Below are 24,069 nucleotides of genomic sequence, written 5' to 3'. Positions count from 1 at the left end.
GGGAGGTCACCTCAATAACTTCTCCTATCAATTCCATTATTTGACATTTCGACTAGATATTCGACTTTGGCTTATCGTCTTTACGGAAAATGCATTTGGGTAAGTGCAAATACAAAAAAAAAAAAATTAGATTGAATGAATATGTTCGACCAATTTTACAATGTTTGGCAGAAATTCTATAAACAGGGTTGAAAAAGTGCAAGCCAAAATTGATCTTAAAATTAAAGCAATTAGCCAAAAAGGAAAGCGTAGATAAAGACAGACATTGACAATTATCCGGCGTAAAATGAAAATTAATTAACTGAAAAACAATAACAAAGTGCAGTCGCTGCTTTTCTCCTTTTCTCTATTTGCGTTTGCTCTTGATTTTTGTCCCAATGCATTGGACATTGCGCATACGTCACGTTGACATGGCAGCATCTTCATTTATAATTTATGCTGCCTGTTGTCATCAATTCATAACTGGTTAGTACATTAGTTTTTAGAAAATAAGCTTATTTAGCAGCGTTTCGAGATAAATGTCAAGTAACATTGACTTGGATGCTGGCAAATAACAAAAGAAGGGGTATAGAAGAGAGGCGATAGATTGCATTTGCCATCAGAAGCAAAAACAAACGTTTTACGAAAGTCACAAAACCACAGAGTCTCCTCTCCCTCTCCTACTCTCTCTCTCTCTTTGCCACCGACTCTCTTGCGCCCCCATTCAACACTCCCCACACGCAGGCACTGTTAATTACAGAGCGTTCGCTTTGATTATGACAGCGGTTGAAGAAGAGGAAGCAGCAGGGAAGAAGAAGAGCAGATTAAGCGGCCTTTTAAGAACTCAAGTATGCTCTACACAAACAAATGTATATGAAGTTTTAAAACATTTAATGAATCTCGCTTGTAAAATGATACCTAATTACTGTTTTATCTTATTTTTTATACATACATAAAATAATACGACAACAATGGGTTATAATAGAAAAGGCGGGAGGGCGGAAATTCCCACCGCACTGTAACCATGTTTCTGAAATAACTTCAATTTTTTCTCACGATGATTCATCTTCGGGTTTTAAGCGCTCCTCAAAAGCAATGTAGCGCATTCAAATTGTACACGTAGCCCCAAAACACACACAGAGATCCAGCCTCTCTCGTTCACTCTCCCCCTCACCCTTGCACCAAGTGCAGTCATGTGCATGCATTTATGACCTACAATAATAAGCGTCAGGCGTTGGCAGCGTGCACAAGCGAGGCGGCTATATTTGCTTGAAGAGGCCAAGAGGAAAGAGAGCGTTGCGAGTGGGCTGTTCACAGTGAACGTGGGAGGGAGGGAGGGGGTGTTTCTGGGTGTTTGTGTTATCACTGTGTTGTCTTTACCGCTATTTCGGCTTCGCCTAAATCACGCGACACAAAAACAAAAACAAGAGAGAGAAAAAGAGGGAACGAGCATTTGTATTTTCTGTTTGCTTTTGTACTTGCGTGTGTGCATTTTGGGGTGTTGTCATTGCAAATGCAAATTGCAGATGTCGCTCTCTCTCTTAAGAGAGACAACACTTAGTCATATTTTTTTTTTAAATTGCTAGCTGCTTTTTTGTTTCAGTTTGTAAGGCTTAAACAATTTCTATGATATTCTGCAAAACGCCCGCTTGCCGTTTTAGTTATGATTCTATCCTTCTTGGTTTGTCTATGCTAAAAAATATTTAATCCAATTTCTTTTGGTTTGTTCCGTCTATTTTATTTTTGTGATAGCTTGTAATTTAACTTTACTTTAAGTTATTTTGTTCTTATCTTTAATCGCTCTTCGTCCTCTCTTTGAACGCTACTCGTGAATAATTAGCTCTTCACAACTCTCTTCTTTCCGCTCTTTGCTAAGCTCACGTGTCAGCTTTAGTTTGTTTGCCTTTTCTTGTGCCAAACCAAAAGCTGCCACGCAAACGACCCTCTCCCTCTCTTTTGCTCTTCAACCGTCTTAATCGCACTGTAATTGCTACCCCTCTTTATATCTCTCTTTGCATGGTTTTTTGTGTTCAATGACTTGGCTGACGTGTTTACTGGTTTGCCTTTTGTTGTCTTCGTTTCATTTCTTTTTCGATTTGGTTTTAGCTTTGCACGCTGCTTTGTTATTGTGTCGCTGATGTCAGATACAAAACTTACACACACACTCACGCACACATTCATCGAGGCATGTGCACATTGTGAAAAATATATACTCTCTTTCCCACTCTCTTTTTCTCATTCCCTTTCTCTTTGCAGGTCGAACAATGGTTGGTAGTAAATAGCAACACAAATAGATGAAAATAATTGTATAATTAAATTGGGGGTAAAGACTTTTAAGAAATAAAAATGATTCCTTAATGTGAACAAACTTAAAAAAACAACCAACTTATGGAAATTTCACAACATTTTTTGGTTTACCCTAATATAATAACACATCAAATTATATACAAAAATCCAAAGAATTTTTAATGTGACGCAAGTACCAAAAAACAATTTGAAAATTCAGAGTGCACCAGACAAAAATAAAGAGAAAAATTCAAGAAAAAAAAAGTTTGTTAATTTGTGTGCTGAAAATGTATGACAACGTTGACATTGAAAATGTGACAAAAATAATTATTTATAATTTTCGGCAGTTTGCTGTTGGTTTTTGTTGATTAATATTTAACAAGCGTGTGGGAAAATTGTATACTTAAAATTTCCTTTGAAGACAGCTCGAAAGCAATTCTTCAGTTATGAGTTTTCATTTTTTAAATTTTTATTTTCAATTCTAGAAAAAATTCAATTATTTAAAATTATATTACTGATTCTTCGTAATTGCATTTTAGTCTTGCAACATGTATGATAAAACCTAATAAAAAATATTGATTACACAATTGCTGCAAGCAGCTTTGTTATTGTTTTTATAAATTATACATTCTTCTGTACTAAACTGATCTGAAAATCATTAAGTTCAACGCTTGTCTTCTATTTTCTAAACACAATAAGTTTTTTACTAATTTATACAGACACCTGCAATTCGTCATTTGAAATTGTATGATTATGATCATTACTCACTATTCAGCTTATCAGCCTTTCGCATTACCTAACTTTTGTTATAGTCAGTGGGCCTTTCGGCTCCCCAATCCTAGCCCACCACACCCCCTTGGCCAACGAATACCGCTTTTCTCTCTACGAACAAACAACAAGTGCCATTTAGTCTGTGGCTGTCACTAGTGACTAATGCCCCCCTTTCCTAGACCCCCCCCATAAAATGAGACTGTGTTACAACGCCTCTGCTTGCAGCGCTGCCGGCGTCGCTGACGTCAGCGGCGTAACAGAGCAATAAATTGCAATGTTAACTCAAGGGATTAAGACGGAAACCATTAATGTAAGTTATATGTATGCACTGTTTGAACTGTTTAAGGTAACTAATTAAATCAAATATGATAAGCTACCCAACCCCAGTTCAAAATGTATGTACTTACTGATCGGATCGACAAACCTATATCTATATCTCCTCTATACATACATATGACCAAAATACATATGACAAAAAAAGGGACAGATATCTTAAGCGGAAGGAAGATAGTAACACAGCCCTATGCGCGCCAAATTAAAATCGAATTAATTTTTGCAGCCGCCAAATAACTTTTAATGTTGAAATAATTGCAATTGTTAGCTTGAAAAAATCCGACTTTTTGCTTTAGTTGTTTGTAGTTTTTTTTTTTTCGTTTTTTGTGTCTCAAGGTTTTTCGGGTTTCCAGTTCGTTATATAACGATCGTAACTGAACTCGTTTTGGTTCCTTAATGTATTTATTTGATTATTTGTAAACAATCTTGCATTTGAATCTTAAGGTTATGTAAGTAGTACATATGTACATATGTACATAGATTACTATACATTCAGTATGCGTTGCATTTTCTGTCTGATATCATCAGGTGGCGCCATCTGTCGGCATTCCGTTCTGTTATCTTTAATTGCAAGTTATTTTGTATGATAAAATTGAATGTTCTGGTCTGTAATTTTCAAATTTGGATTAATGTGAAAGACTCCATCTGTCAGGTAGCTTAAGCCCTTTCCATTTTTGTACTTTCACCACCCACAAATCGCAATAAATTAGCAATGTTATGTATTTTGTTGGGTTGTTGTTGCTATTGCTGGTTGCTTTTCAATTGTTTTTACACATTTATTGGGGTTAAGGCCTTCTTGTCTGGCCATCACCTTTTGTTTATATTTTTTATTGTATTGTTGTTGTGCTGATTTTTGCATAGTACATATACATATGTACTATTTTTATTTATTGTGAATTTTTGTTTCGTTTGCTTGTTGGGTTTTTATTTTAAAACCCAGCAAAATACTACGTAAAAACGATTTCACTTTTTGCTTAAATGGGGGCGTGAACATTGCCAAAAGTTAAAAAATACGAATATATACATACATACATATGTATGTGTACATATACATATAGAGGCCTTTTGCATTAGTAATAACGGTAAATAGATAAATTTTTTTATGCGTGCTGATGATGATGCAAGACATAAACACATAATCTGCATTTAATGTTGAACATAATATACTTGCTATTAATACATAATTTCAGATACGAAAAATCAAAGGCGTCTTATTCGTTAAAGAATTTTTCCCATTAACAAGCGAAATCGCAAACTGTATTTGTTTTTTTGTTGAAAAGAACATTTGCTCTTGTTTGTGATATTTGTTGTATATTTTTTCCTGCCCATTTCGCATTGCAGGCGTCTTCTCAGTTTCGCTTTTTCCGTCTTATACTCGCAGAACTCTCAAGGTCATCAGCGCATGCGAATTTTATTTTTTTGCACTCTGTTGTTGTTCTTATTTTGTTTGCGAGAGTGTGCGAATATTTTCTGGCAAAAAAAAATAAATAAATAAATTGTGGGTTTGCAGGGTATGCGAAGGGGTCCGGTGGCTGGGCGATAAAGTTGAGCGACCCTCCTTAGCAACACGTGTGGCCAGCCCTCTCTTTCTAGTTAGCTATTTGCCTCTCTCTCTCTCTCTGTCTGCTTGCACTTGTGTGCAAGATGGTGCTAAAGGGGGGTACTTAACGGCAATTGAAGTAATTTTTTTAAAATTATTTCTGGCTTTATAAGTTAGCTAGGAGTGCATGGATGCAGTGGATAGATTGTATATGCTTTGGTCCTAATCACACATAGTTGCACATAGCCAGTGCAGCCTGTAACTGCAAGGTTTTCTCCACTGTATCTTCCTCCTCTCGTTCATCATTTTGCACTTTGTTTTGTCAACGAGAGCCAAGTCGCGTTGACAAAAGCCAAGAAAAAAGTCGAAGCACAAAAGCACAAACGCAATTTTATTTATCATTTCAGTTTTTTTTTTTTATTGCATACAACTGAAGCCTCCCCCAATCAAAAGCAAGTCAATGCGAATAAATATACATACTTCTAAATTGAGGCGTTAACAAAATAAATAACTTCTAGATCCATTTTCACATGTTTTCATTCGAACTTTTAAGCCCAAACATTTCAAACAATTCGGGATCACATGATATAATTCGACTTTCGCACATAAATACGTATACAGTGATCACTCGTAAAAAGAACACACTGTTGTTATAATAAATATTATTTTATTTTATTGTTATTCCACACCTTATTCTTATATTATTATTATTATTATTCTACACTTTGTTACTATATTATTAATTCTCTAGACTTCATACTTAATATCAACTTAAAATGGTTTAGCAAATGGTTGAGTTTTAATTTATAGTTTTAGTTTTTAATTAAATAGTTTTAGCAAATATTTTAAGGTAAACTTTCTTTTTTATGTGTGAAGTGCATCAGAGTTCGGATACAAAAATAAATTATTTCTTCAAAATCTCTACATTAATGAATAAAGTATCTACATTCTAGAGAAACAGAACTTTCCACAGATATCTAAATTGAATTTTCAAATTGGTTTTTTCCCCTCTTCGTTTTGTTTAATTTTTGAAACTGACTCATAGAAGTGCAGTCTTCTGCTTCTTTCAGCTGTTGATTAGTATAAGTTGATGCTTTTGAGGTGACCTTGAAAAAGTTTACTAACATCGCGTTTTCGTCGCTGGCTTTTTCCAAGCGATTATTCGGCTCTATGCATTTTTGTTGTTGCTTGTTTTTTTTGCTAACCCCCCAAACGCCACCCCCGATTATTCCATCTATTTTCGCTGACGCAAATGAGAAAAGAGAAAGCGCTACAGGTACAGTGCAGACTCCATTGCGTTAAAGTTTACCACCGAAATCTAAATGTTCGGGTTTCAGACCTTCTTCTTTTATAGTAATTATATATCTGGTTTTCTCTTTAGTTGAAAATCAAACGTTTAACTTATTGAGCGTTGACAGTACTTTTTTCGAGTATTTCTAGGTTATGGTCAAGGCGAAATCTAAGCAAATTTGAAGGCTACACTCAGGTACGAAGAGCGATGAAGAGAAACGTCTCGTTTTTGTAGAATTCTACTGATAATTCGATTTTTGTTTTTGTGTTTTTTTTTTTTTTGCTTCTTTTTGCCAAGCTTTTTCGTTTGTTTACGCAAAAAGGAGAGAAAGAGATGGTGCAAACAAATTTCGTGGAGAGATAAAGGTGTGTTGAACTTTAGCAAAGTACATTTCATAAATTATATTTATTTTGGTTTTTAGCTAGCTGCGAATTTTCTTTTGCGTTTGCCTCAGATGCAAGTGTGTGTGCGTATTTTTTATGACCTTTTTTGTATTGTTTTTGCGACGCTTTCAAAACAAACAACAGTTCTCTCTCGCTCTCTTGTGTCCATTCTCAGAATCTTTGCACGTGTATGTAGCGGTTTCTCTTCCTCTTTTCAACACGTAAGCTTTAGAAAAATACCACAACCACATAAATATATGCATAGATGCGAGTGACAGGGCCACATTAAGGGTTAAAAACTGAAAAAAATTTGATTTGACCACTGACGTCAACAAAAAAACATTTCGTTGGTTAAAGTGCTTATAAAAACATAAAACAGCAACTCCTTTTCGCCGCTTCTTACCTTTTTGAGTATCAAATACATTTAATAAGAGTTCCGCAGACGTCTTGAACTTTATTTTCCTGGGTATATGAATTATTATTTTTACCGCACGAAGGACACTAAAAAATCCTTTCACTTAACTTAAAACTCGGCGCTCGTTATGATAGTTTCACACTTTAAAAAAAATAGAGAAAATAGTTGACAAATTGCTGGAAGTTTTGTTTTTTTCTCTTTGTTTGTTGTTGTCCCTTCGGCGGTTATATTTGCAATTCGCATTGCAACGCACTCGATGTTTGGTATTTCTCGTGCCGGTATTTAAATACTAGCGACAATGCGTGGGAAAATACCACATGTAATGGTCACACTTTCGCCCGCCGAATTCAAGGAAATGGAATTTTGAATTAGTTATTGATACGTTCTCAAGCGAATACAAACGTTTATATTGATAAATTTTGATATATAAACTCTTTAATTCACTACGCTTCAATCGTAGTGTGTGGTATTTTTAAAGTGCGATATTCATCACAGCTATCGCTCATCCCGAAAACACCGGTATGCATGAATTCAGGTCACACTTGATTTTTCCGATATTCCAAAAGGTTTACAAATCTTCGGCAAATCGACGCGGAGCAAGTGCGTCCGTGCTGACCAACCGACTGGGCAAGGCTTTGTGCTTAAGCTGCGCCAGGATGTCCAAGTCTCCAGATGGCGGGATCTCCGAAATAGAAACGGAGGAGGAGCCGGCAAATGTGGCGGACTCCCTGGATGATTCGTGGCGTGGAGTGTCTATGGAGGCTATACATCGTAATCGGCAGCCCTTCGAATTGGAGAATTTGCCACCAGTGACTGCCGGCAATCTCCACCGGGTGATGTACCAGTTGCCAATTCGAGAAACACCGCCACGCCCCTACAAATCACCGGGGAAGTGGGACTCGGAGCATGTGCGTCTGCCCTGTGCGCCCGAGTCGAAATATCCGAGGGAGAACCTGGATGGCAGCACAACCATCGATTCCCGCTGGGAAATGATCGAACGAGCCCTTCTGCAGCCCATAGAGACGAGTGAGGAACTGCAGGCGGCGATAATATCATATAATACCAGCTACAGGGATCAGTGGCACTTTCGTGCCCTCCATCAACTTTTGGACGAGGAACTGGACGAGAGCGAAACACGGGTTTTCTTCGAGGATCTATTGCCACGCATTATCCGATTGGCACTGCGGCTTCCGGACTTGATTCAATCGCCAGTTCCGCTGCTCAAGCACCACAAGAACGCCTCCTTGAGCCTGAGCCAACAGCAGATCTCCTGCCTGTTGGCCAATGCCTTCTTGTGCACCTTTCCCCGGAGAAACACCCTCAAGAGGAAGTCCGAGTACAGCACTTTTCCGGACATCAACTTTAACAGGTAAGCGGCCACCAGATTCGTATATCTTCAGTCGAAGTATGTAAAATGTATTCCATTCTATCAAAGGCTTTACCAATCGACGGGACCGGCAGTGCTGGAGAAGCTGAAATGCATTATGCACTATTTCCGTCGCGTGTGTCCCACAGAGCGGGATGCCAGCAATGTGCCCACCGGTGTGGTGACCTTTGTCCGTCGGAGCGGTTTGCCGGAACATCTGATCGACTGGAGCCAAAGTGCGGCGCCGCTGGGCGATGTGCCATTGCATGTGGATGCCGAGGGAACGATCGAGGATGAGGGCATTGGACTGCTGCAAGTCGACTTTGCCAACAAATATTTGGGTGGCGGTGTCTTGGGACACGGCTGCGTTCAGGAAGAGATACGCTTTGTCATCTGTCCGGAGCTCTTGGTGGGTAAACTCTTTACGGAGTGTCTGCGACCATTCGAGGCCCTGGTGATGTTGGGCGCCGAGAGGTACAGTCACTATACGGGATATGCTGGAAGCTTCGAGTGGTCCGGCAACTTTGAGGATTCCACGCCAAGAGATAGCTCAGGTCGTCGACAAACGGCCATTGTGGCAATCGATGCCCTTCATTTTGCCCAGTCACATCATCAGTATCGCGAGGATCTCATGGAAAGGGAGCTGAACAAGGCGTACATCGGATTTGTTCACTGGATGGTGACGCCACCACCGGGTGTGGCAACTGGTAACTGGGGGTGCGGCGCATTCGGCGGGGACTCCTACCTGAAAGCCCTGCTGCAACTCATGGTCTGCGCCCAGTTGGGCAGACCTTTGGCATACTATACCTTTGGAAATGTGGAGTTTAGAGATGATTTTCATGAAATGTGGCTGTTGTTTCGAAATGAAGGGACTACGGTGCAGCAGCTTTGGAGTATTTTGAGGTCGTACAGTAGGGTTATAAAGGAGAAGAGCTCCAAGGAGCCGCGTGAGTGTAAGGCATCCAAAAAGAAGCTATATGATTTTATTAAAGAGGAACTTAAGAAGATCAGAGATGGGCCCGGAGAAGGAGCATCCAACGAAGCTGGAAGCTCTAGAGCAGCTGCATCAGGTGAAGGGAAATCAGAAACAAAGACATCGGCATCAGCGAAATCCTCGCCAGAACTCAACAAGCATCCAGTCCGACCGCAAACCACCATAACTCAACAAAGTGCCGATCTATTGCCCGCTCAATCATCGCAAGATAACTCAAATTCTTCGGAAGATCAGGCCCTTCTTATGCTGTCGGACGATGAGGAGGCGAATGCCATGATGGAGGCTGCTAGTCTGGAAGCAAAAAGCAGCGGAGAAATAAGCAACAGCAGCACAACGGCCAAAACCAGCTGTTCGGCCACGAAATCAGGAGGTTCAGGTGGCCGCCAGTTGAGCCTGCTCGAGATGCTGGACACCCATTACGAAAAGGGATCGGCCTCGAAGAGGCCACGAAAATCATCCAGCTGCAGCAAGGCTGAGGGTACAGCAAAGAGTCGTAAGGAGATCGATGCGGACGACAAGGACGAAGAGGACGATATTGTTGACTAGGTGATATTGCACTAGAGGATTGTTACTGCCCCAAATTGAAGAGGTATAAAATGTAGATAGCTTTAAGGACATATTTAGGGCATTTTAAAGTAGGGTCATTGTGAGTCGAAAAAAGTGAATTTTTTTTAAATTATACTATTCTAATCTGCAAAGACAATTTTGCTGTTAAATTGAATAACATTGATTGATTAATATAATTTGTTATATCATGCAAATCTAGCTTTTATTATGCGAAATTTGTAGTTAAAGCCAGTAAAGTTTCTTTTTATTTAACCGAAACCTGTTTATTTTCAATAAGACTTTATTTGACCACAAGAAGAACATCAACAACAACCACGAAAAAAAAGCGAATATATATTTGTTCGTATATATCTAAGCAGATCCACCGTCGATGGCCAATCAGTAGTGATTGCGTCGCTTGTTGGAAGGACAATACTCGGCGTATTCCTCCCAGGTGCAGCCCGCCTTGGTGCAGCATTCGTTCGATATCGATGGAGTGTTTCCATCCGATCGACGACTTCGCAGAAACATGTTGGCATAGTTCACGTGCAGCCAGGTTGAGCCATCAGCTGGAAAGGCACCAGGGGGAGTCATATAGACTTCAATGTCTTTGGTTGGAAGGGATTTCACTCACGTTCCGTGGTACTCTTCTTGATCCAAGCCTCATCATTGCCCGTCCTCTTTTTGTTGCGCCGTGTCAGTCGGTAAATGTCCTTCTCGCAGGCCCAATAAAGCTGGCGGACCAGCTTGTCTCGGCAGCGGGAGTGCGTCTCCTGGTGCCACACGTTCTCCCAGTCCGATTGGGAACTAAAAGATGGACATAGACGTGGGTGGGTTGAAACCGGAACAGCTCCGGACGTAAAGCTCACTCAATTCGATCGGTGTCAATAGAGCCCAACTCACCGCTCGCGGAAAAGCATCTCGAGACCCTCCTCGGTGTGCTGCAGTGCCTCCGGCGTGGGTATCAGCGGCAGGACGAACAGAAGTAGGGCTCCGCAAAGCGTCCAGCTGCCCGAGTTCTGTATTATCATCTTGGTCATATCGGGAGTTCTCCTGCTCGAATTGTGCTTGAAGGGATGCTACGGGATGCTTATCCTGGTGCGGCTCACACGGCGGACGCGTGCCTACTGAGCGCTCTGGCCGGTGTGTTGTCAGGTTTTGAAATATAACCGGACCCGGGCTCCACCTGAGTGGCGGCCAACTGTCGGGCGTCGGCGGTATAATTAAATCGTTTGGTCAGCGCTCTATTTGAAGTAATGAGGCCCAGGCTCGGGTCAGGACCCTTTACCACACCCGGCCAGGCCAATCCAATCTAATGAAGAGCTACGGCAGCAATTGCGTATGCGGCCCGTTGTCCGCTTATTGCCTTGTTTATCTGCGGTTCCATTCGGCCGCAAATTGGAGCCACTTCCCTACATATGTATGTGGTTCAGCTGCAGATTTTCCACCTGCCGTTCCAGCCGTTCCACCTGCAACCTGTTGCTTGGCTAACAAAACAACATAAAATCCGGCAAGTTACGCTGTTTGCCTCGTAAAACGAGCCGAATGCCGGGCACTTGTTTTTATTTCGAAGCTGGCATAAATTTTGCAATATTTGCTCGAATTTCAATACTGTGGGCGAAACAGTGGGCTAAAAGCAGGGAAATTATTATAAAAATATGTAATATGTATATATGTAATAAATAAATAAATAAATAATAAATAACAAATGGGTATGTCTAGGTTCTCTAACTAAGACAGGATACATTTTAAGATTTATTAAAAATTATGAAGGTGATTTTATTTGCGCCCACTGTACGAGTATGAAAAAAGAAACCGCCCACATGAAACAATAGCTTAGCTAAATAATGTCGCTGTTTACACGTTCCGTTAGAATTTATGATGCACCTTTTCTGCACACAATGCTCCAGCAGCTCCAAGTGGAGGTCCTTCCTCCTTTGCTTGCTTTTCCAGTTCAGTTCTTGGATGACACTGCCGGTGGTTGGTTGCCTATTGGGAGCCTTAATTTCCAGAATTTTTTTGTAAGTGCTTTCGAACTGAACTTTCAAAAAGAGAAAATGAGATACATAGATGCAAAATCTTGAATGTGTTTAAATACCCACCGTTGTAATAAGCGCGGTAGTTTATATTGGTTTCAAAGCCAAATATTTACGTTTGACAAACAAACCGTCATTTGCAATCACTGAGTAAACAAATAGTGGGTGAAACTAATGCGGAATTTGTTTTGCCTGGCACTTAACACCATTGTAAACAGGCATCTCTTTAATGAACAAATTTAATGAACTTACAAGTTTTAAATCAATGGATTTAAACGATTCATTGGCATGAAGTGAAGCCCACACCATTGGCATGCCAATGAATAAAAAATTATTTATATTGTGTACACAGAGTCATCAATTTTATTTAACACAATGAACAAATGTTATTGTACATATACATTCATATACAAATACAATAAGTTCCGCTTTTCATCTTACGCAATAAACTATTTGCTGCATAAATGAAATGGGAAAATGATGAGTACATTTCGTAATGCATTTTTTATGCGCTAGTTTTGTTGCGATTTTCGTGAGAATAGGCGGCTAGCGAATACCCTACAGGGTACACAAAAAAACTTTTTTTATTTTACGCTTATAGTTAGAATATTTAAACTTTTCTTCTGTTCAATTTTGCCATTATTTCTCGGTTGTTTTCCTTCTAAATTCAAATATTGTTCAATTCCACAACTGTGCTAGGAATGCAGTAGAATACATTTACAAATACAAATATAAATACATATATATATATATATATATACGCATTTATGTTGCTATACATATGCTTATATATAGTTACAATAGTTTTATTTGTTAAATACAGTAGCATACTGAAATGGGAGCATGTGTTTCCAATTGATTTAGTAGTATATTTGTGCAATCTGAATTGCTTTCATAAAAATCGAGTAAACTAATCTAGAAATTAATTTAAGAAAATTTCGGTTTTTAATATTTTATGTTCCATATTTCAGCTTTCGAGTAGTTTTTCACTAGGAACACCTACTCCCATTTTCGTATATCCTTTTTTGTGCCACATTTAAATTCGGCAAGGCCGAAGCCAAGCAAAATAAAAAGTCAACAAAGCAATATAAATGTTTTATTAATGTCACTTATATAATAGTCAAATGTGTATAAATTGTTGTACCTATATATACGTGTAATTTACATGATTAACTTAAACGTTTACCAACTTCGCATGGTCAACAATTGTCTAATTTGTGATTTAATAATAATTGGAGTAGGAAATGGAATGTTTTTATTATTTATGCAGATGAAAGCATTGTATTTATTTGCAGTTTTTTGGTTCTAATCTAATTTAATTAACGATTGATTAAATTTGCATAACGAAAAGGATAATTTCTATGAAATTGAGCTGCGTTGGTACGAGAAATTAGTACCAGAATAATTCTATTAGACCTCAAATCTGAAACATTTACCTGCATCTTAAATTACAGCTCTGGTAATTAAAAAAACTTTCTTACGTGCTATATAAATTTCTTCTATCTTTGTGCTTCTCTGCCCAACAAAATATTTTTTCAATGGAAAACAGAAAAAACAATTTGTTTTCGAAAATCGTTCATTTAAATTCCAAAGGTTGTATTGTTAAATCTAATCTTCTCAATATGGTCATGTAAATCGGTAATAACTTTTGTTTTCTGTCTTTTCTGTTAATAATAATTTTGTATTATTAAACGCTTAATGAATAAATGACGTATGAATTGCTTATAACACGGAAATCTACAAATTGTTACAGAAATCCCACTGCCTATCAATTCTATTCATTAATTAGTGTGTCAACTCTCATCAATTTCTGTCTCAGGAAATTTACAGCATATCTGTTTAACTTTCTTCTTTTTATTATTATTTTTGAAAAATTAAATTTTATGTTAAATACTTAAGTTCTAGGTCACAAATGAAACTTACACGGCGCTCAAAGTTTTATAAGAATCCAATCGTATTAAAATTTAACATAGAATATATGTGTTTATAATATACCTTGCGGTTGACTTATTTTTAGGGAAATAATGCGTACACATTTCAAACTATCAAAACAATCACATTTCATAATTCGGAAAATTATATTCTCCTCATAGACATACATTGTTTACTATATATACACTATAGTTAACTTATATGCGCCGCGTTTTAATGTTTTTGTGTTCTTTGTTAGTTTTAAATTCACATTTTGTGTTTCGAGTTTGTAAGTCGCCTTCAAAAATGGTGTGACCATCTCAATTAGTTTACTTTCAAGAGCTGCAAGCACAAGATAAGTTTTATATTAATAGGTGAGTATTATGGGTAAATTCAATTGAAATTTTCAATGGAGTGTAAGATCATACATATGCATATGTATGCGTGTACATACCCGCTTAGAGCATTTCAATATTGGACGTTCCGTTTCCGGTTGCAGTGCGCGTGGTCTTGGTCACCTGTTGATTAGTCATCAGAGGAGGCGGACTTCCACACCAGACCACCTGCAAGTTGATCGATATCTCGTTATTACCGAATGATGATAAAGGGATTGATGGATGGATGCGATGCCCACCTTGCGGAATGCCTTGCGAAAGTTATCGGACAGAAAGGCATACAGTATGGGGTTGATGCAGGAATTCGTGTAGGCCACCACATGGGATATAATCTGGATAATGACCGACAAGTGGCTGCCTCCATAAAGATTCAGTGCCTTCAGCACGAGGATGACCTGCAAAGGAGTAATACGCAGAGTTCAAACGATAGACCATTTAACATTGAAACATTTTAAGCACATTTGCATTCGAAATTATAGTACATCATTTGATTTGAGATGCCTGCATTTGCGAATAGCTTCCATATGCTGCCATTGACAGATGCAGTTGGGATTTCTTGCACTCCTGAGTGTCTGTGTAATTGTAATTTCGTTTGTAATTTGCTAGCACATTGATTTTGTGCAAACACTTTGAGTGCTGGCATCTCAAGGAGCAGCAGCTGCTGGCTTATTAAGCAGTTCAGCAAATAACTGGGGAGCCTGATCCGGAAAACGGGGGGAATATACCGGAATATCGGACTATCGCAAATGTCAATTTATCGCAACTATCCAGTGTGTTTGCCAACAAAATTTGCCAGCAGCTGTTGCCACTGCCAATTTGAGCTACTCAAACTTTAAGCAAATCGATTATGAGCCCTATAATTTTCTCGGAACGCAGGCTGAGAATTTAATTTGCAACTTTGCTATCCGAATGCCTAGAAGTTTAATAAAGTTCACAAAGTACTTTAAGCTAACCTTGAGCTCTTCTTTTTAACAACTACCCTATATACAACCAACTATATGAGCTAGTTTGCTGGTTCAATCCTAATTAGTTATAGCACAAATCGACTGTTTACAGTTTGGTTGCCAAATTTGCGATGCACCTTGTGCATTGCATTGCATTTTTGATTATTTTCACTTTATGGCAGGTGTTTTATTGTACTCACATGAATGGGCAGCCAGCAGATGGCGAATGCCAATACGACAACAACAACCATTCGGGTGACGCGCCGTTTTCCCTTGCTGAAATCGAAACAGAAATATAATATAGATATAGATATACAATGCACATATAGACTTGGATATCTGGGGTGCATATAAATTATGCCGCAGTTCAGTTGCTGAATTCAGGCACTGTGATTTATGAACTTTGCGTGCGGATTGCGAACTCGTCGCCAGTTCATTTCCATTCAAATTTAAAACGCACCCTAAAGTATATACATATGTATTTACAAGATGCAGCATATGGTATATGTGCAAGTATTTCTATTAAAGTTGAATTCCTTTCATCTGAAGAGCGAGCACAATTTAATAGTTTTCGATTTATGATAAAACCGAACTTGGGGCAAGGTGTATTTCTCAAAAGTTGAAAGTGGCCGCAAGTTCAACTTCAAATTGATGGTTGCTGACCCCGATCACGTCTGAGTAGCTTAGCTAACTTTACTTCTTCGCTTTATCGACGGAGCGCAGTTGAAGCAATTTAAGTTTAAGCTATTTAAAATGTTAGCTTTACCTTACAAGTAATGAAACAATGATTATGTTTAAACTTTCAGTTTTATTATGAAATGTGACATTTTACTGGTTTTTTGCCGCTCATATCAGTCTCGTTTTCCTGAACCTGCGGGAATATCGCTCACATTTGTACTTATGATTCGGTCTCGTTGACCTGGCCACTTAAAAATGCATGAGCCAAAGCTCCTGAGCTTTGCACACAGCCTAATAAAAGGGCATTCATCATGCATGCAGCAGGTGCGTAGCTACAAAAAAAAAAAAAAAACAACGAACGAAACAAGCGGAAGGAATATTCCCGCACCCATGGCGTATACGCGATATTCGCGTGTTGGGATAGTATACATGTACTCACCGTGACTCTGCGGATGGCTTGCAGCCAGGAGCACTTTTCCAAAGACGAGCCAGCATTCCCATGTACAGGAAACAAATCAGCGTCAAGGGTGCCACATATGACGATAGAAAGAATGAGACCTGAAATAAGATACAAAGTGCGGAGAACGTGTTAATATCTTCTGATGCGACTGCAAGATCAGGAACAGATTGATTGCCTTGCAAATTTTTGGGCCATTCTACTGGGTTTAGATTTAAACTGACAAGAATAGTTCTTAGTTCAAAAACATAACCATAGTAGTTCAGTTAAACTGTGTATTTGTTTAGACATTTTTTTTTGTACAATTGCTTTTGTTTTATGTTGCTGTAACTGGTCGAAGGCTTTTCCTCTGCCATCTGCTGCCATGTCAGCTCCTTTTGTTTCTGCATGGAAATTGTCAGAAGCGCTGACCCGTAATGCTGACCAGATACCAGATATGAGTACCAGACACTTGCCAGTTCCCCAAAAAAAACCAAAAAAAAAAAATACCCAAAGCCCCCATTTCCATTTACCAGCTGCCGCTTAGCCGTATTCCCAACAGGCCAAAAGATATATGCATATATATTATATACATGTATATCCATGCGATGAGCGTGTGCATGAGATAGTAGTGTTGGTAAAACTGGCGGAAAATTCGAGTAGTTGCTGCTGGCTTCCGGTTGAATATCTGTGTGTATTTCGCTTGAATCGCACTGAAATTAATCGCTACGTTATGGAATATCATTGTAAGGATAATTCAAGTTATTACGAAGTTAAAATTAATTCGAAGCCATTTTAAATCAACTTAATAGTTTTGAGTACTCTTTGGCCTTTACGAACTTTAAGATTTGTTTGCCTCGCTTGGGCTTTCATCAACTTTCGAGAGCAGCCAGCATCAATGGATATTTAAAGTATTTCGAGTCTTGAATCCGGTTGGATTCTTTGAGGCTTCTTTCGGTTTTTCTGGGGCCCTGCATACATTTTCATTGAGCTGCTAGGCTTAAAACTCATTTGGCGGCGCCTGAACTTTCGAGTGGAATCGGCTTTCCTTTGTGAAAGGCAGTCGGCAGCCAGGTGTAAATGATTAAGGCACATCCCGCCTCGCCCCCTCGCTCACACCCCTCACAAAACCGGAGGAAAATCGGAAAACTGGCAATGAGGACCAACAAAATATGCAAAAAGGTGCAAGTCAAAATATATGTATATATATCAATTGTAGGCTACGTAATGGGAACAATGAAACGGAAAAGGAAAGGAAGCGCGAAGAGTACACAAAAAGAAAAGAATATATACAATTTTTTTTGTAATATCAATACGTGCTGAAACGAAAACTTTTTGTGCCGGTGCACCGATGAAATCGCGCATACCGCAATTGTTAATAATAATCGTTGGCCCGCCTTCACATTCATAAATTTCGGAGGGCGGTGGGCGGTGGGCGAATGCCTGACAGCCATGGAATACGGAATCGAAATCACTTTGTTGGGATTTACCCATGGCCATGGCCAATGAACATGTCGTTTGTTATCGACAACGGCAAGGAAAACCAGGACGAGTGACATAATCCGTGCTGACACTTCTCGAAATCGTATCCCCGAATAAGGATCCAATTGTGTTGTGGATCTCGTATCCGGATGTCACAGTGTGCACTCACCAGATTTGGCACCCATTACTTAATTAGTAAACAAGAAGCATAAGTAAGGTGCTGTAATATCAATTAATATTGCAAGCCATTATATACATTCGTATATTTTATGTATTTTATATGTAATTAAATGTTTTACTTTCTGGAAATCGGAAGAGAAGTATCCGCAAATCGAACCCCATAACGAATTACCTGCACACTCCCTTATTTATTTAGCTGAGTTGAGGGTGGGATTACCGATGCATTAATTAAGGTGTTGATTGCCAAGGAAATTGTTTGTAATGTGCGACAATGATGTTAACGATATATCTGCTGAATTCTGCAGTTTATCGCCCATTCGCAAGACAATGGCATGCATTGTGGATACTTTTAATTATTCTCTTTCCCTGATTGAAAGTGCCACCTTTGGATTTCAGCGGTCAATCAAGCGGACTAGCACAATTTAATCGGCTTTGTAATGGAATGCCTTCACTTATTTTGTTTGAAAATGATAATTAATATATTTGAAAGGCATTTTAATTATTGTTTTCAATTGTTTTCAGTTAATCGGCAAGCTGAAGCAAGAAAGAGAAAACTCTGATTTGCAAATTGTTCCCAGCTTTTCTCAGCCACTTTCAAAATTAGCTAGTTGTCGGCCAAAAACTTGTTCCGTTAGTGAGCTCAGCTGCTTTTAACCAAATTGTCATTTTAAACCGAAAACGAAACAAAACTGAAAGTCATTTTCGCGCCAAATGATTAGCAAACATTTCGAAATGGAACTTCTGCTGTGCCCAATTGCATTTGGGAATGGATGATCCAGCCATTTTGCTGTGCCAATGGTCCGAGACAAGTGCGTATAATATATCTAGATCTAAGCTCGCAATGGAGTTGGGAAACTATAAACTTTGCCATGGGCGTTATATAACTTCCACTTAGGAAATAGAAAGATGCAAAATATGCCAGAAAATAAAGATACAGAGATGCCCGGAATCGATGGATATACACCATGAAATTTTACAGCACAATCGCCATAAATAAAAGTTGCCAAACTTGAGCAGCGAACTTTTTGCATTTCCTTCCTTTTTTTTCATTCAATCGGCCTTTAAACTTTATGCTGGTCCTAATAAAAAGCCATAAACTGAAGTGTGTGCCACATGATAAATGGTTGGGGGCGTATACTTAATATTCGGCATGACCCAAAAATTGCGCCTGGGATTTGTCCATAAACGCAACTTGACACTCAGCGAAATTAATCAACTTGCCACGGGCTCTGATGAGTGCTTCGTTTCCACATAAATTTTCCTCGAAATATATACCTATATATATATATATATATATATATATACATATACATATCTATGTATGTATTTACCCCCAAGAAATTCACCAAAAAGATGATTGAAATTATAAATTGGCTGCCATATTGCGGACATGAAATGATTGCCTTTTTTTACAGCTTTAATAAAGTTGACTAGTGATAGCAAAATGAATTCGTCAGACATAAAAGCTTGTATATTTGCAAATATTTTTTGTTAAATATAAGCCATTTATGGTAAATTCAATTCGACTTCTTCGGCAAACAGAAACAGAAGTCAACTTTAATAAACATTGAGAGTGGGTGTACCTTCTCTTATTTTTTTTGTACTCAGTATTGAAAGATAAACACTATTTTCCGCTCATTTCCCATTTCCCATTTCCACCGCCCCTTTCCAGACTATTTGTTTCAGTTTTATGAGTTCTTCACGATGACAACAATTCGGTCGTTAGCTTCACTGTTCGTTTTGCTTTGACGGATGCGCCGCGCCGCACAAGTTTGATCCATTTTTATTTTATTGCCAGACAAGGCTAGAAATAACAAACTATGTGTGTGTGTGTACCATATGTATGTATTGACCCTGACAATGGCCACTTCCAGAGGCGGAAAATCAAATCCCAACTAAGTATGGCAACCCACCTCCAATATCGTTTCCGTGCAGTTTTAATGCTCTTTCTAAAAGGAACCACAAATAAATATAATGGAATACCATTAGCTAATCATACTGGTGGCCCTCAAAAATATTCTTAAATATTTTTTAACATAATCCCAAATCCCGACTTAATTGCCAAGTTTCGATTGTGTTTGCGGTATTTCCATTCCTTTAAAGAGCATTCACACTTTGTACTAAGCTCCCAAAGTTGCGGTTTCCTTTTCGTGTTTTCCAAAGCAATTGCGATTTATGTGCACAGTCAGGGGTGTGTGGGGGCGTGGGGGCGTGGGGGCGTGGCAGGACAGGGACATAAGGACGAAGCACACGCCGTATCCGTAGCCGTGTCTCCGTATCCTTATCCGTGTCAGTGTCGGAAAACCCGGGGCGAAGCGAGCTGTGCAATTTGCCGTGCCAGTTGGTTTTCGAGTGGAGTGGAAAGGTGAGCCGGCAAAATTCTCGGGTGCATATTAGCTGAAGATACCGAATAACTCAGTCAGTCAGTCAGTCAGTCAGTCAGTCAGTCAGTCAGTCAGTAAGTCACCTGAGCACACTGAGCGAAATTCCCCCGACTTATAACGCACTCATTGGCTTCCTACTACCACAAGTAATACCATTATTGTCATTCAGTCGAGCGTTTCTTCGTTTATTTTACTATTTGATTCAATTTGTCTCAGTGTAGTTTGTCAGGGGCTTATTCATTCGCTGTGTGAATGGAAATAGACGACAAAGCTCGTTCCATCCACTTCCCTTCACCCGGCGCCCAGAGGGCCAAAACAACTGTAGCTTTTCCGGTGTAACATCCTTCCGGCATGAAATCACACTCGAAGACCTTCGAAGACCCCGAATTGATTAATAGACAAAAGTTCAAGTAATAAACATAACAAACTCGGGGCGAACAAATATGAGCAACTCAAGCGAACGGAAAAACCATTTGGGATAACGCTGATCTATGTGGGGGAATCTAGACCATAATGATGATGGAATTGTGCGCTATCTTTCGCTTAGAAAACGGGCGAATAATTGCAAAATATGGCCCTGACCACTCTGCAGTTTGCCAATTTGCTGAAAGGATGTTACCCTTAATGGGGATCTGCAAAAATGCAGTGCGTGGATGCACAGTGACTTAGTCATAGGTGTGGCCACTGTTTCGTTTGAGAGTTGTGAAAAGTGCAATAAAACCAAAAATATGGTCACACTTTTAACAACTGCGGGATGATAGATTAAATTCCCTGCTTGCACACAAATAAATGGGTTAAAACAGTATGCACACATCTGTTTGTTGTGAATCCACGGTTTTGAACATAACTTTAAGATCCTTCTATATATAAATATCTATATAATCCTCGCTTCTTGGGGTTCGCTGATATGTTACACACCTAGACAAGTTGTCCTTGCATTTCGCAATAGAAGGACTAAAAGTGGGCGTGGGGCGGAGTGGAGACAAGTGCTCGTTCTAAGTAGCAAATATATTGCAGTTTTGCTGGGAAAGCGCTGGAAAACATGACTTGATTTCGACAATAAGCGATTTCGCGTCACAACAAAGTATGTGAATCGTACACGGAGCATAATAAGGGTAAAATTTACTAGTTAACAAAATCTATTTTAGCCCATTTGTTAAAAGTTTTTTTTTGTGTGTTCAGTTGGTTTTTCGTTACCATATATCAAAATGAAAACGTTTGTCCCAAGTTCATAAAGTTGTCAGTTAGTTCTCTTTGTGTAAGAAGCTGGTGTAAGAAACTAACCTGAAAACCGACGAGACTCCAGATCTCCTCCTCCGTGGAAAAGACGCAAGCGGTGCCAGCATTTCCGTGGTACTGATAAATCCTCACCGAGTGCGAAAGTGCCACCGGAATCGCAGTCGTCACAATCGTTATCCAGGCGCACATGATGGCCCTAAGGAAATGGGAAAGGGGAAGAGACATGTGCATGAAGTGACATATATTAAAGGGTTTCAATATATTCGGACCTTTGAATGGAGCTGTTCATGAAAATAAATCATCAGACTAGCACTGTGCGCATTTAGGTACGGATACATTTATAATTTTTTTTAGATATTACGTCGCCTTCATTACTCCTCGTTTTTACCTCAAGTTTCTTTGGACGCGTTGCAAGTTTTTTAATCAAGGAACATGCCACAAAGTTTCAACTTGATTTAGGGTAAAAAATTCTACAAGATTCTCGGTCGGTTTTTTGTGGGTTTTAATTTCTTGCAAATCTGTCTCGGTTGGCCAAGAAATTTGTTGACGACTCGCTATCGGCTAAAGTTTTTTCCACTTTGAAAGATTCAGTTGTGTGACTGGGACGAAGTGTCTTTGAAACCGGTGGCAGAAGGCACAAGTCAAAAGGTCAGAGGCCAGGAAACAAGGCTTTCAGGTAGGCAGAGCTAGCTAATTACAAAGCCCGGACAAATTGATGCAATTACTCTTGATGATGTGGGATATGACCTGCACTTTAGAACCAAAAGTGCCTTCTCCGCGCGCCCTATTCATTTGTTTCTTAACTTGATTCCTGCTCCAGACAATGATATTATGTGGCCACTGAATGTGCTTGGTGATTGGGCCAGGAGATGCACTTGATTGACCTTCAAGCGCGCGCTATTCGCGCAGTGCATCGAAAGAAGTCGATTTGGATGAGATACTCACAGTGTGGCATTGCGCTCCGTTCGCAGGGACATGCTAGTCACGGGATGGACGACGGCCAGGAAGCGATCAAAGGACATCAGCACCAGCGTGTAAACACTGCAAGTCCCAAGACGGGATAGAGGTTATATGCATATATATTATATATATATATATATATAGGCACCTGCAGTGGCACGTAACCACAATCATGTACTGGACGAACTTGCACCACACATTGCCAAACGGCCACTCCGGCAGCACGTAATCGGTGGCCGTGAACGGGACACAGAAGATGACGAACAGAATGTCCGAGACGGCCAGGTTGATAATCAGCAGGTTGGTGGTGGAGCGCATCTGCTGGTTGGCCACAACCACTGCAACGACATGCAAATTGGGATATAAACTTGTTTCTAGACGGGCTAAGACGCCATAACCATAATGTATATCGATTTCATTTTAAGACTCAGTTCGTTCTTAAGATCAAATGCTTTGCTGTTAAGTAATAAACGTGCATAAAAATATAAGTATTTTTTTCAATTTTATTTTCATATTTGGCTGCTTTATTAAATTTATCAAATTAGGCCAAATGCAGCTTAACCTCACATGTGCTATAGTCGCCAGTTGGGTGTGAGAGTTTTTTTTCCCCATAGAAAATTCTTAAATAAAATGAAAGCTCATAACGTTAAGAATATTGCTGTCATGGCAATGGTCCAGCTTTCACTTACTGTTGTGGGAGCAAGCCCCCAACAACACAATTTTCCCCCCAGTTTTTCTTTTCCACCAATTACGCGGACAAAAGGCAGCAAACAACGCAGACGGAATGCTTGGATGTGTGTGTGTGTGTGTAGGTGGGTGAAAGCGTGTGTGTGCGCGGGGTAAAAAGTCAAAAAAGGTGGGATGGCGATAGAACAGGAGTCTTTCATTGTTACCATTTTGAGTCTTTGTTGTCATGCTCAGCTTTCACTTTTCACTCGCTTTCCCCGAACGCAGTTCTTTCTTTATTCCGCCTTTAAAGACAGCCCCCCCCCCCCCCCTTTCTCCTTTAAGGTTCCCCGCTTTCTCTGAACATTTTTTTTTATATATTTTCCCTTGGCCAAAGGAGCCACTTGCAATTAGCCAACAATTTATGTAGCTCCACACAAAGGAAGCGTGACAAAGACATCCAGGAAAAGAGAGAGAAAGAAAATATATGTAGAAAAGGAAAGAAAGTGGGGCTAAAACAGTGTTGAACTGTAACAAAATGTTATTTCGCCCATACGAAGATGCGATGAGTTGATGCCAATGGAGTGATGTGGGCCACGAAGCCAAAGGAAGTACAAACTCAAGAGGCTAACAATCATTTAAGAGTAAAAGAAGAGGAAACGCACGGCAGGCAATACAGGTAGCAAATACCCGAGGAAATGGGAAATGTCGCGGAGTACACTGCGGAAAATCACAACAGCTTTCGCACTTGACAATACGAAAGAAAATCGTTGTTTATATAACTCTGCCGATGCTCGCTGCATTTTGTTCCAAGTGTATAAGCCAGAGCAGAGTTCCGCGCCCGCAAATCAATT

The 24,069-nt window shown here is 39.5% G+C and overlaps 4 protein-coding genes and 1 long non-coding RNA gene across 11 annotated transcripts in view; 2 read left to right on the top strand and 3 right to left on the bottom strand.

The window, feature by feature from the left end:
* The window catches only part of LOC6612574 (uncharacterized protein DDB_G0271670), a 31,318-nt gene extending 24,095 nt beyond the window's left edge, over positions 1 to 7,223 (bottom strand). For both annotated transcript variants that reach the window (XM_032724268.1, XM_032724267.1), the window contains exon 1: positions 6,987 to 7,223. The gene's annotated coding sequence lies outside the window, so the exon portion shown is untranslated. The remainder of the gene's footprint in view (positions 1 to 6,986) is intronic.
* A 313-nt stretch (positions 7,224 to 7,536) lies between these two features.
* On the top strand, positions 7,537 to 10,177 carry LOC6612575 (poly(ADP-ribose) glycohydrolase). Its single transcript, XM_032725148.1, has 2 exons — positions 7,537 to 8,367; positions 8,434 to 10,177. Exons 1-2 carry the CDS (start codon positions 7,655 to 7,657, stop codon positions 9,902 to 9,904), a joined length of 2,184 nt encoding a protein of 727 aa, XP_032581039.1. The 5' UTR covers positions 7,537 to 7,654; the 3' UTR covers positions 9,905 to 10,177.
* A 20-nt stretch (positions 10,178 to 10,197) lies between these two features.
* LOC6612576 (probable insulin-like peptide 7) lies at positions 10,198 to 11,974 on the bottom strand. The gene is made up of 4 exons (XM_002037045.2): positions 11,792 to 11,974; positions 10,808 to 11,534; positions 10,539 to 10,711; positions 10,198 to 10,473 (listed from the first exon to the last, which is right to left on the bottom strand). The coding sequence occupies exons 2-4, from the start codon at positions 10,942 to 10,944 to the stop codon at positions 10,304 to 10,306; spliced, it is 480 nt and encodes a 159-aa protein (XP_002037081.1). The 5' UTR covers positions 10,945 to 11,534; positions 11,792 to 11,974; the 3' UTR covers positions 10,198 to 10,303.
* A 304-nt stretch (positions 11,975 to 12,278) lies between these two features.
* LOC6612577 (allatostatin-A receptor) overlaps positions 12,279 to 24,069 on the bottom strand; it is a 67,763-nt gene continuing 55,972 nt past the window's right edge. For all 6 annotated transcript variants that reach the window (XM_032725151.1, XM_002037046.2, XM_032725149.1 and 3 more), the window contains 8 exons: positions 22,698 to 22,887; positions 22,535 to 22,630; positions 21,635 to 21,785; positions 16,308 to 16,426; positions 15,391 to 15,466; positions 14,486 to 14,641; positions 14,306 to 14,414; positions 12,279 to 14,193 (listed from right to left, as the gene is read on the bottom strand). In XM_032725151.1, the coding sequence (XP_032581042.1) occupies positions 14,310 to 14,414; positions 14,486 to 14,641; positions 15,391 to 15,466; positions 16,308 to 16,426; positions 21,635 to 21,785; positions 22,535 to 22,630; positions 22,698 to 22,887 (893 nt within the window). In that variant the 3' untranslated portion in view covers positions 12,279 to 14,193; positions 14,306 to 14,309. The remainder of the gene's footprint in view (positions 14,194 to 14,305; positions 14,415 to 14,485; positions 14,642 to 15,390; positions 15,467 to 16,307; positions 16,427 to 21,634; positions 21,786 to 22,534; positions 22,631 to 22,697; positions 22,888 to 24,069) is intronic.
* Positions 20,252 to 22,782, top strand: LOC116802078. Its single transcript, XR_004362462.1, has 3 exons — positions 20,252 to 20,331; positions 22,561 to 22,623; positions 22,694 to 22,782. It is a non-coding gene; the product is annotated as an uncharacterized LOC116802078 (long non-coding RNA).

This window comes from Drosophila sechellia, chromosome X (genome assembly GCF_004382195.2).
Source record: "Drosophila sechellia strain sech25 chromosome X, ASM438219v1, whole genome shotgun sequence".
In the NCBI taxonomy this organism is placed as follows: domain Eukaryota; kingdom Metazoa; phylum Arthropoda; class Insecta; order Diptera; family Drosophilidae; genus Drosophila; species Drosophila sechellia.
The sequence above is the reverse complement of the archived record's forward strand: the minus strand, read 5'-3'. Positions and strand labels throughout refer to the sequence as shown.

Excerpts from the sequence above, each read along its gene's own strand:
- LOC6612575 (XM_032725148.1), top strand. The coding sequence starts at position 7,655 with ATGTCCAAGTCTCCAGATGGCGGGATCTCCGAAATAGAAACGGAGGAG. Across the intron at positions 8,368-8,433 it reads CCGGACATCAACTTTAACAG|GCTTTACCAATCGACGGGAC; the intron begins GTAAGCGGCCAC and ends ATTCTATCAAAG.
- LOC6612576 (XM_002037045.2), bottom strand. The coding sequence starts at position 10,944 with ATGACCAAGATGATAATACAGAACTCGGGCAGCTGGACGCTTTGCGGA. Across the intron at positions 10,712-10,807 it reads GAGATGCTTTTCCGCGAGCG|TTCCCAATCGGACTGGGAGA; the intron begins GTGAGTTGGGCT and ends TCCATCTTTTAG. Across the intron at positions 10,474-10,538 it reads CAAGAAGAGTACCACGGAAC|CTGATGGCTCAACCTGGCTG; the intron begins GTGAGTGAAATC and ends GTGCCTTTCCAG.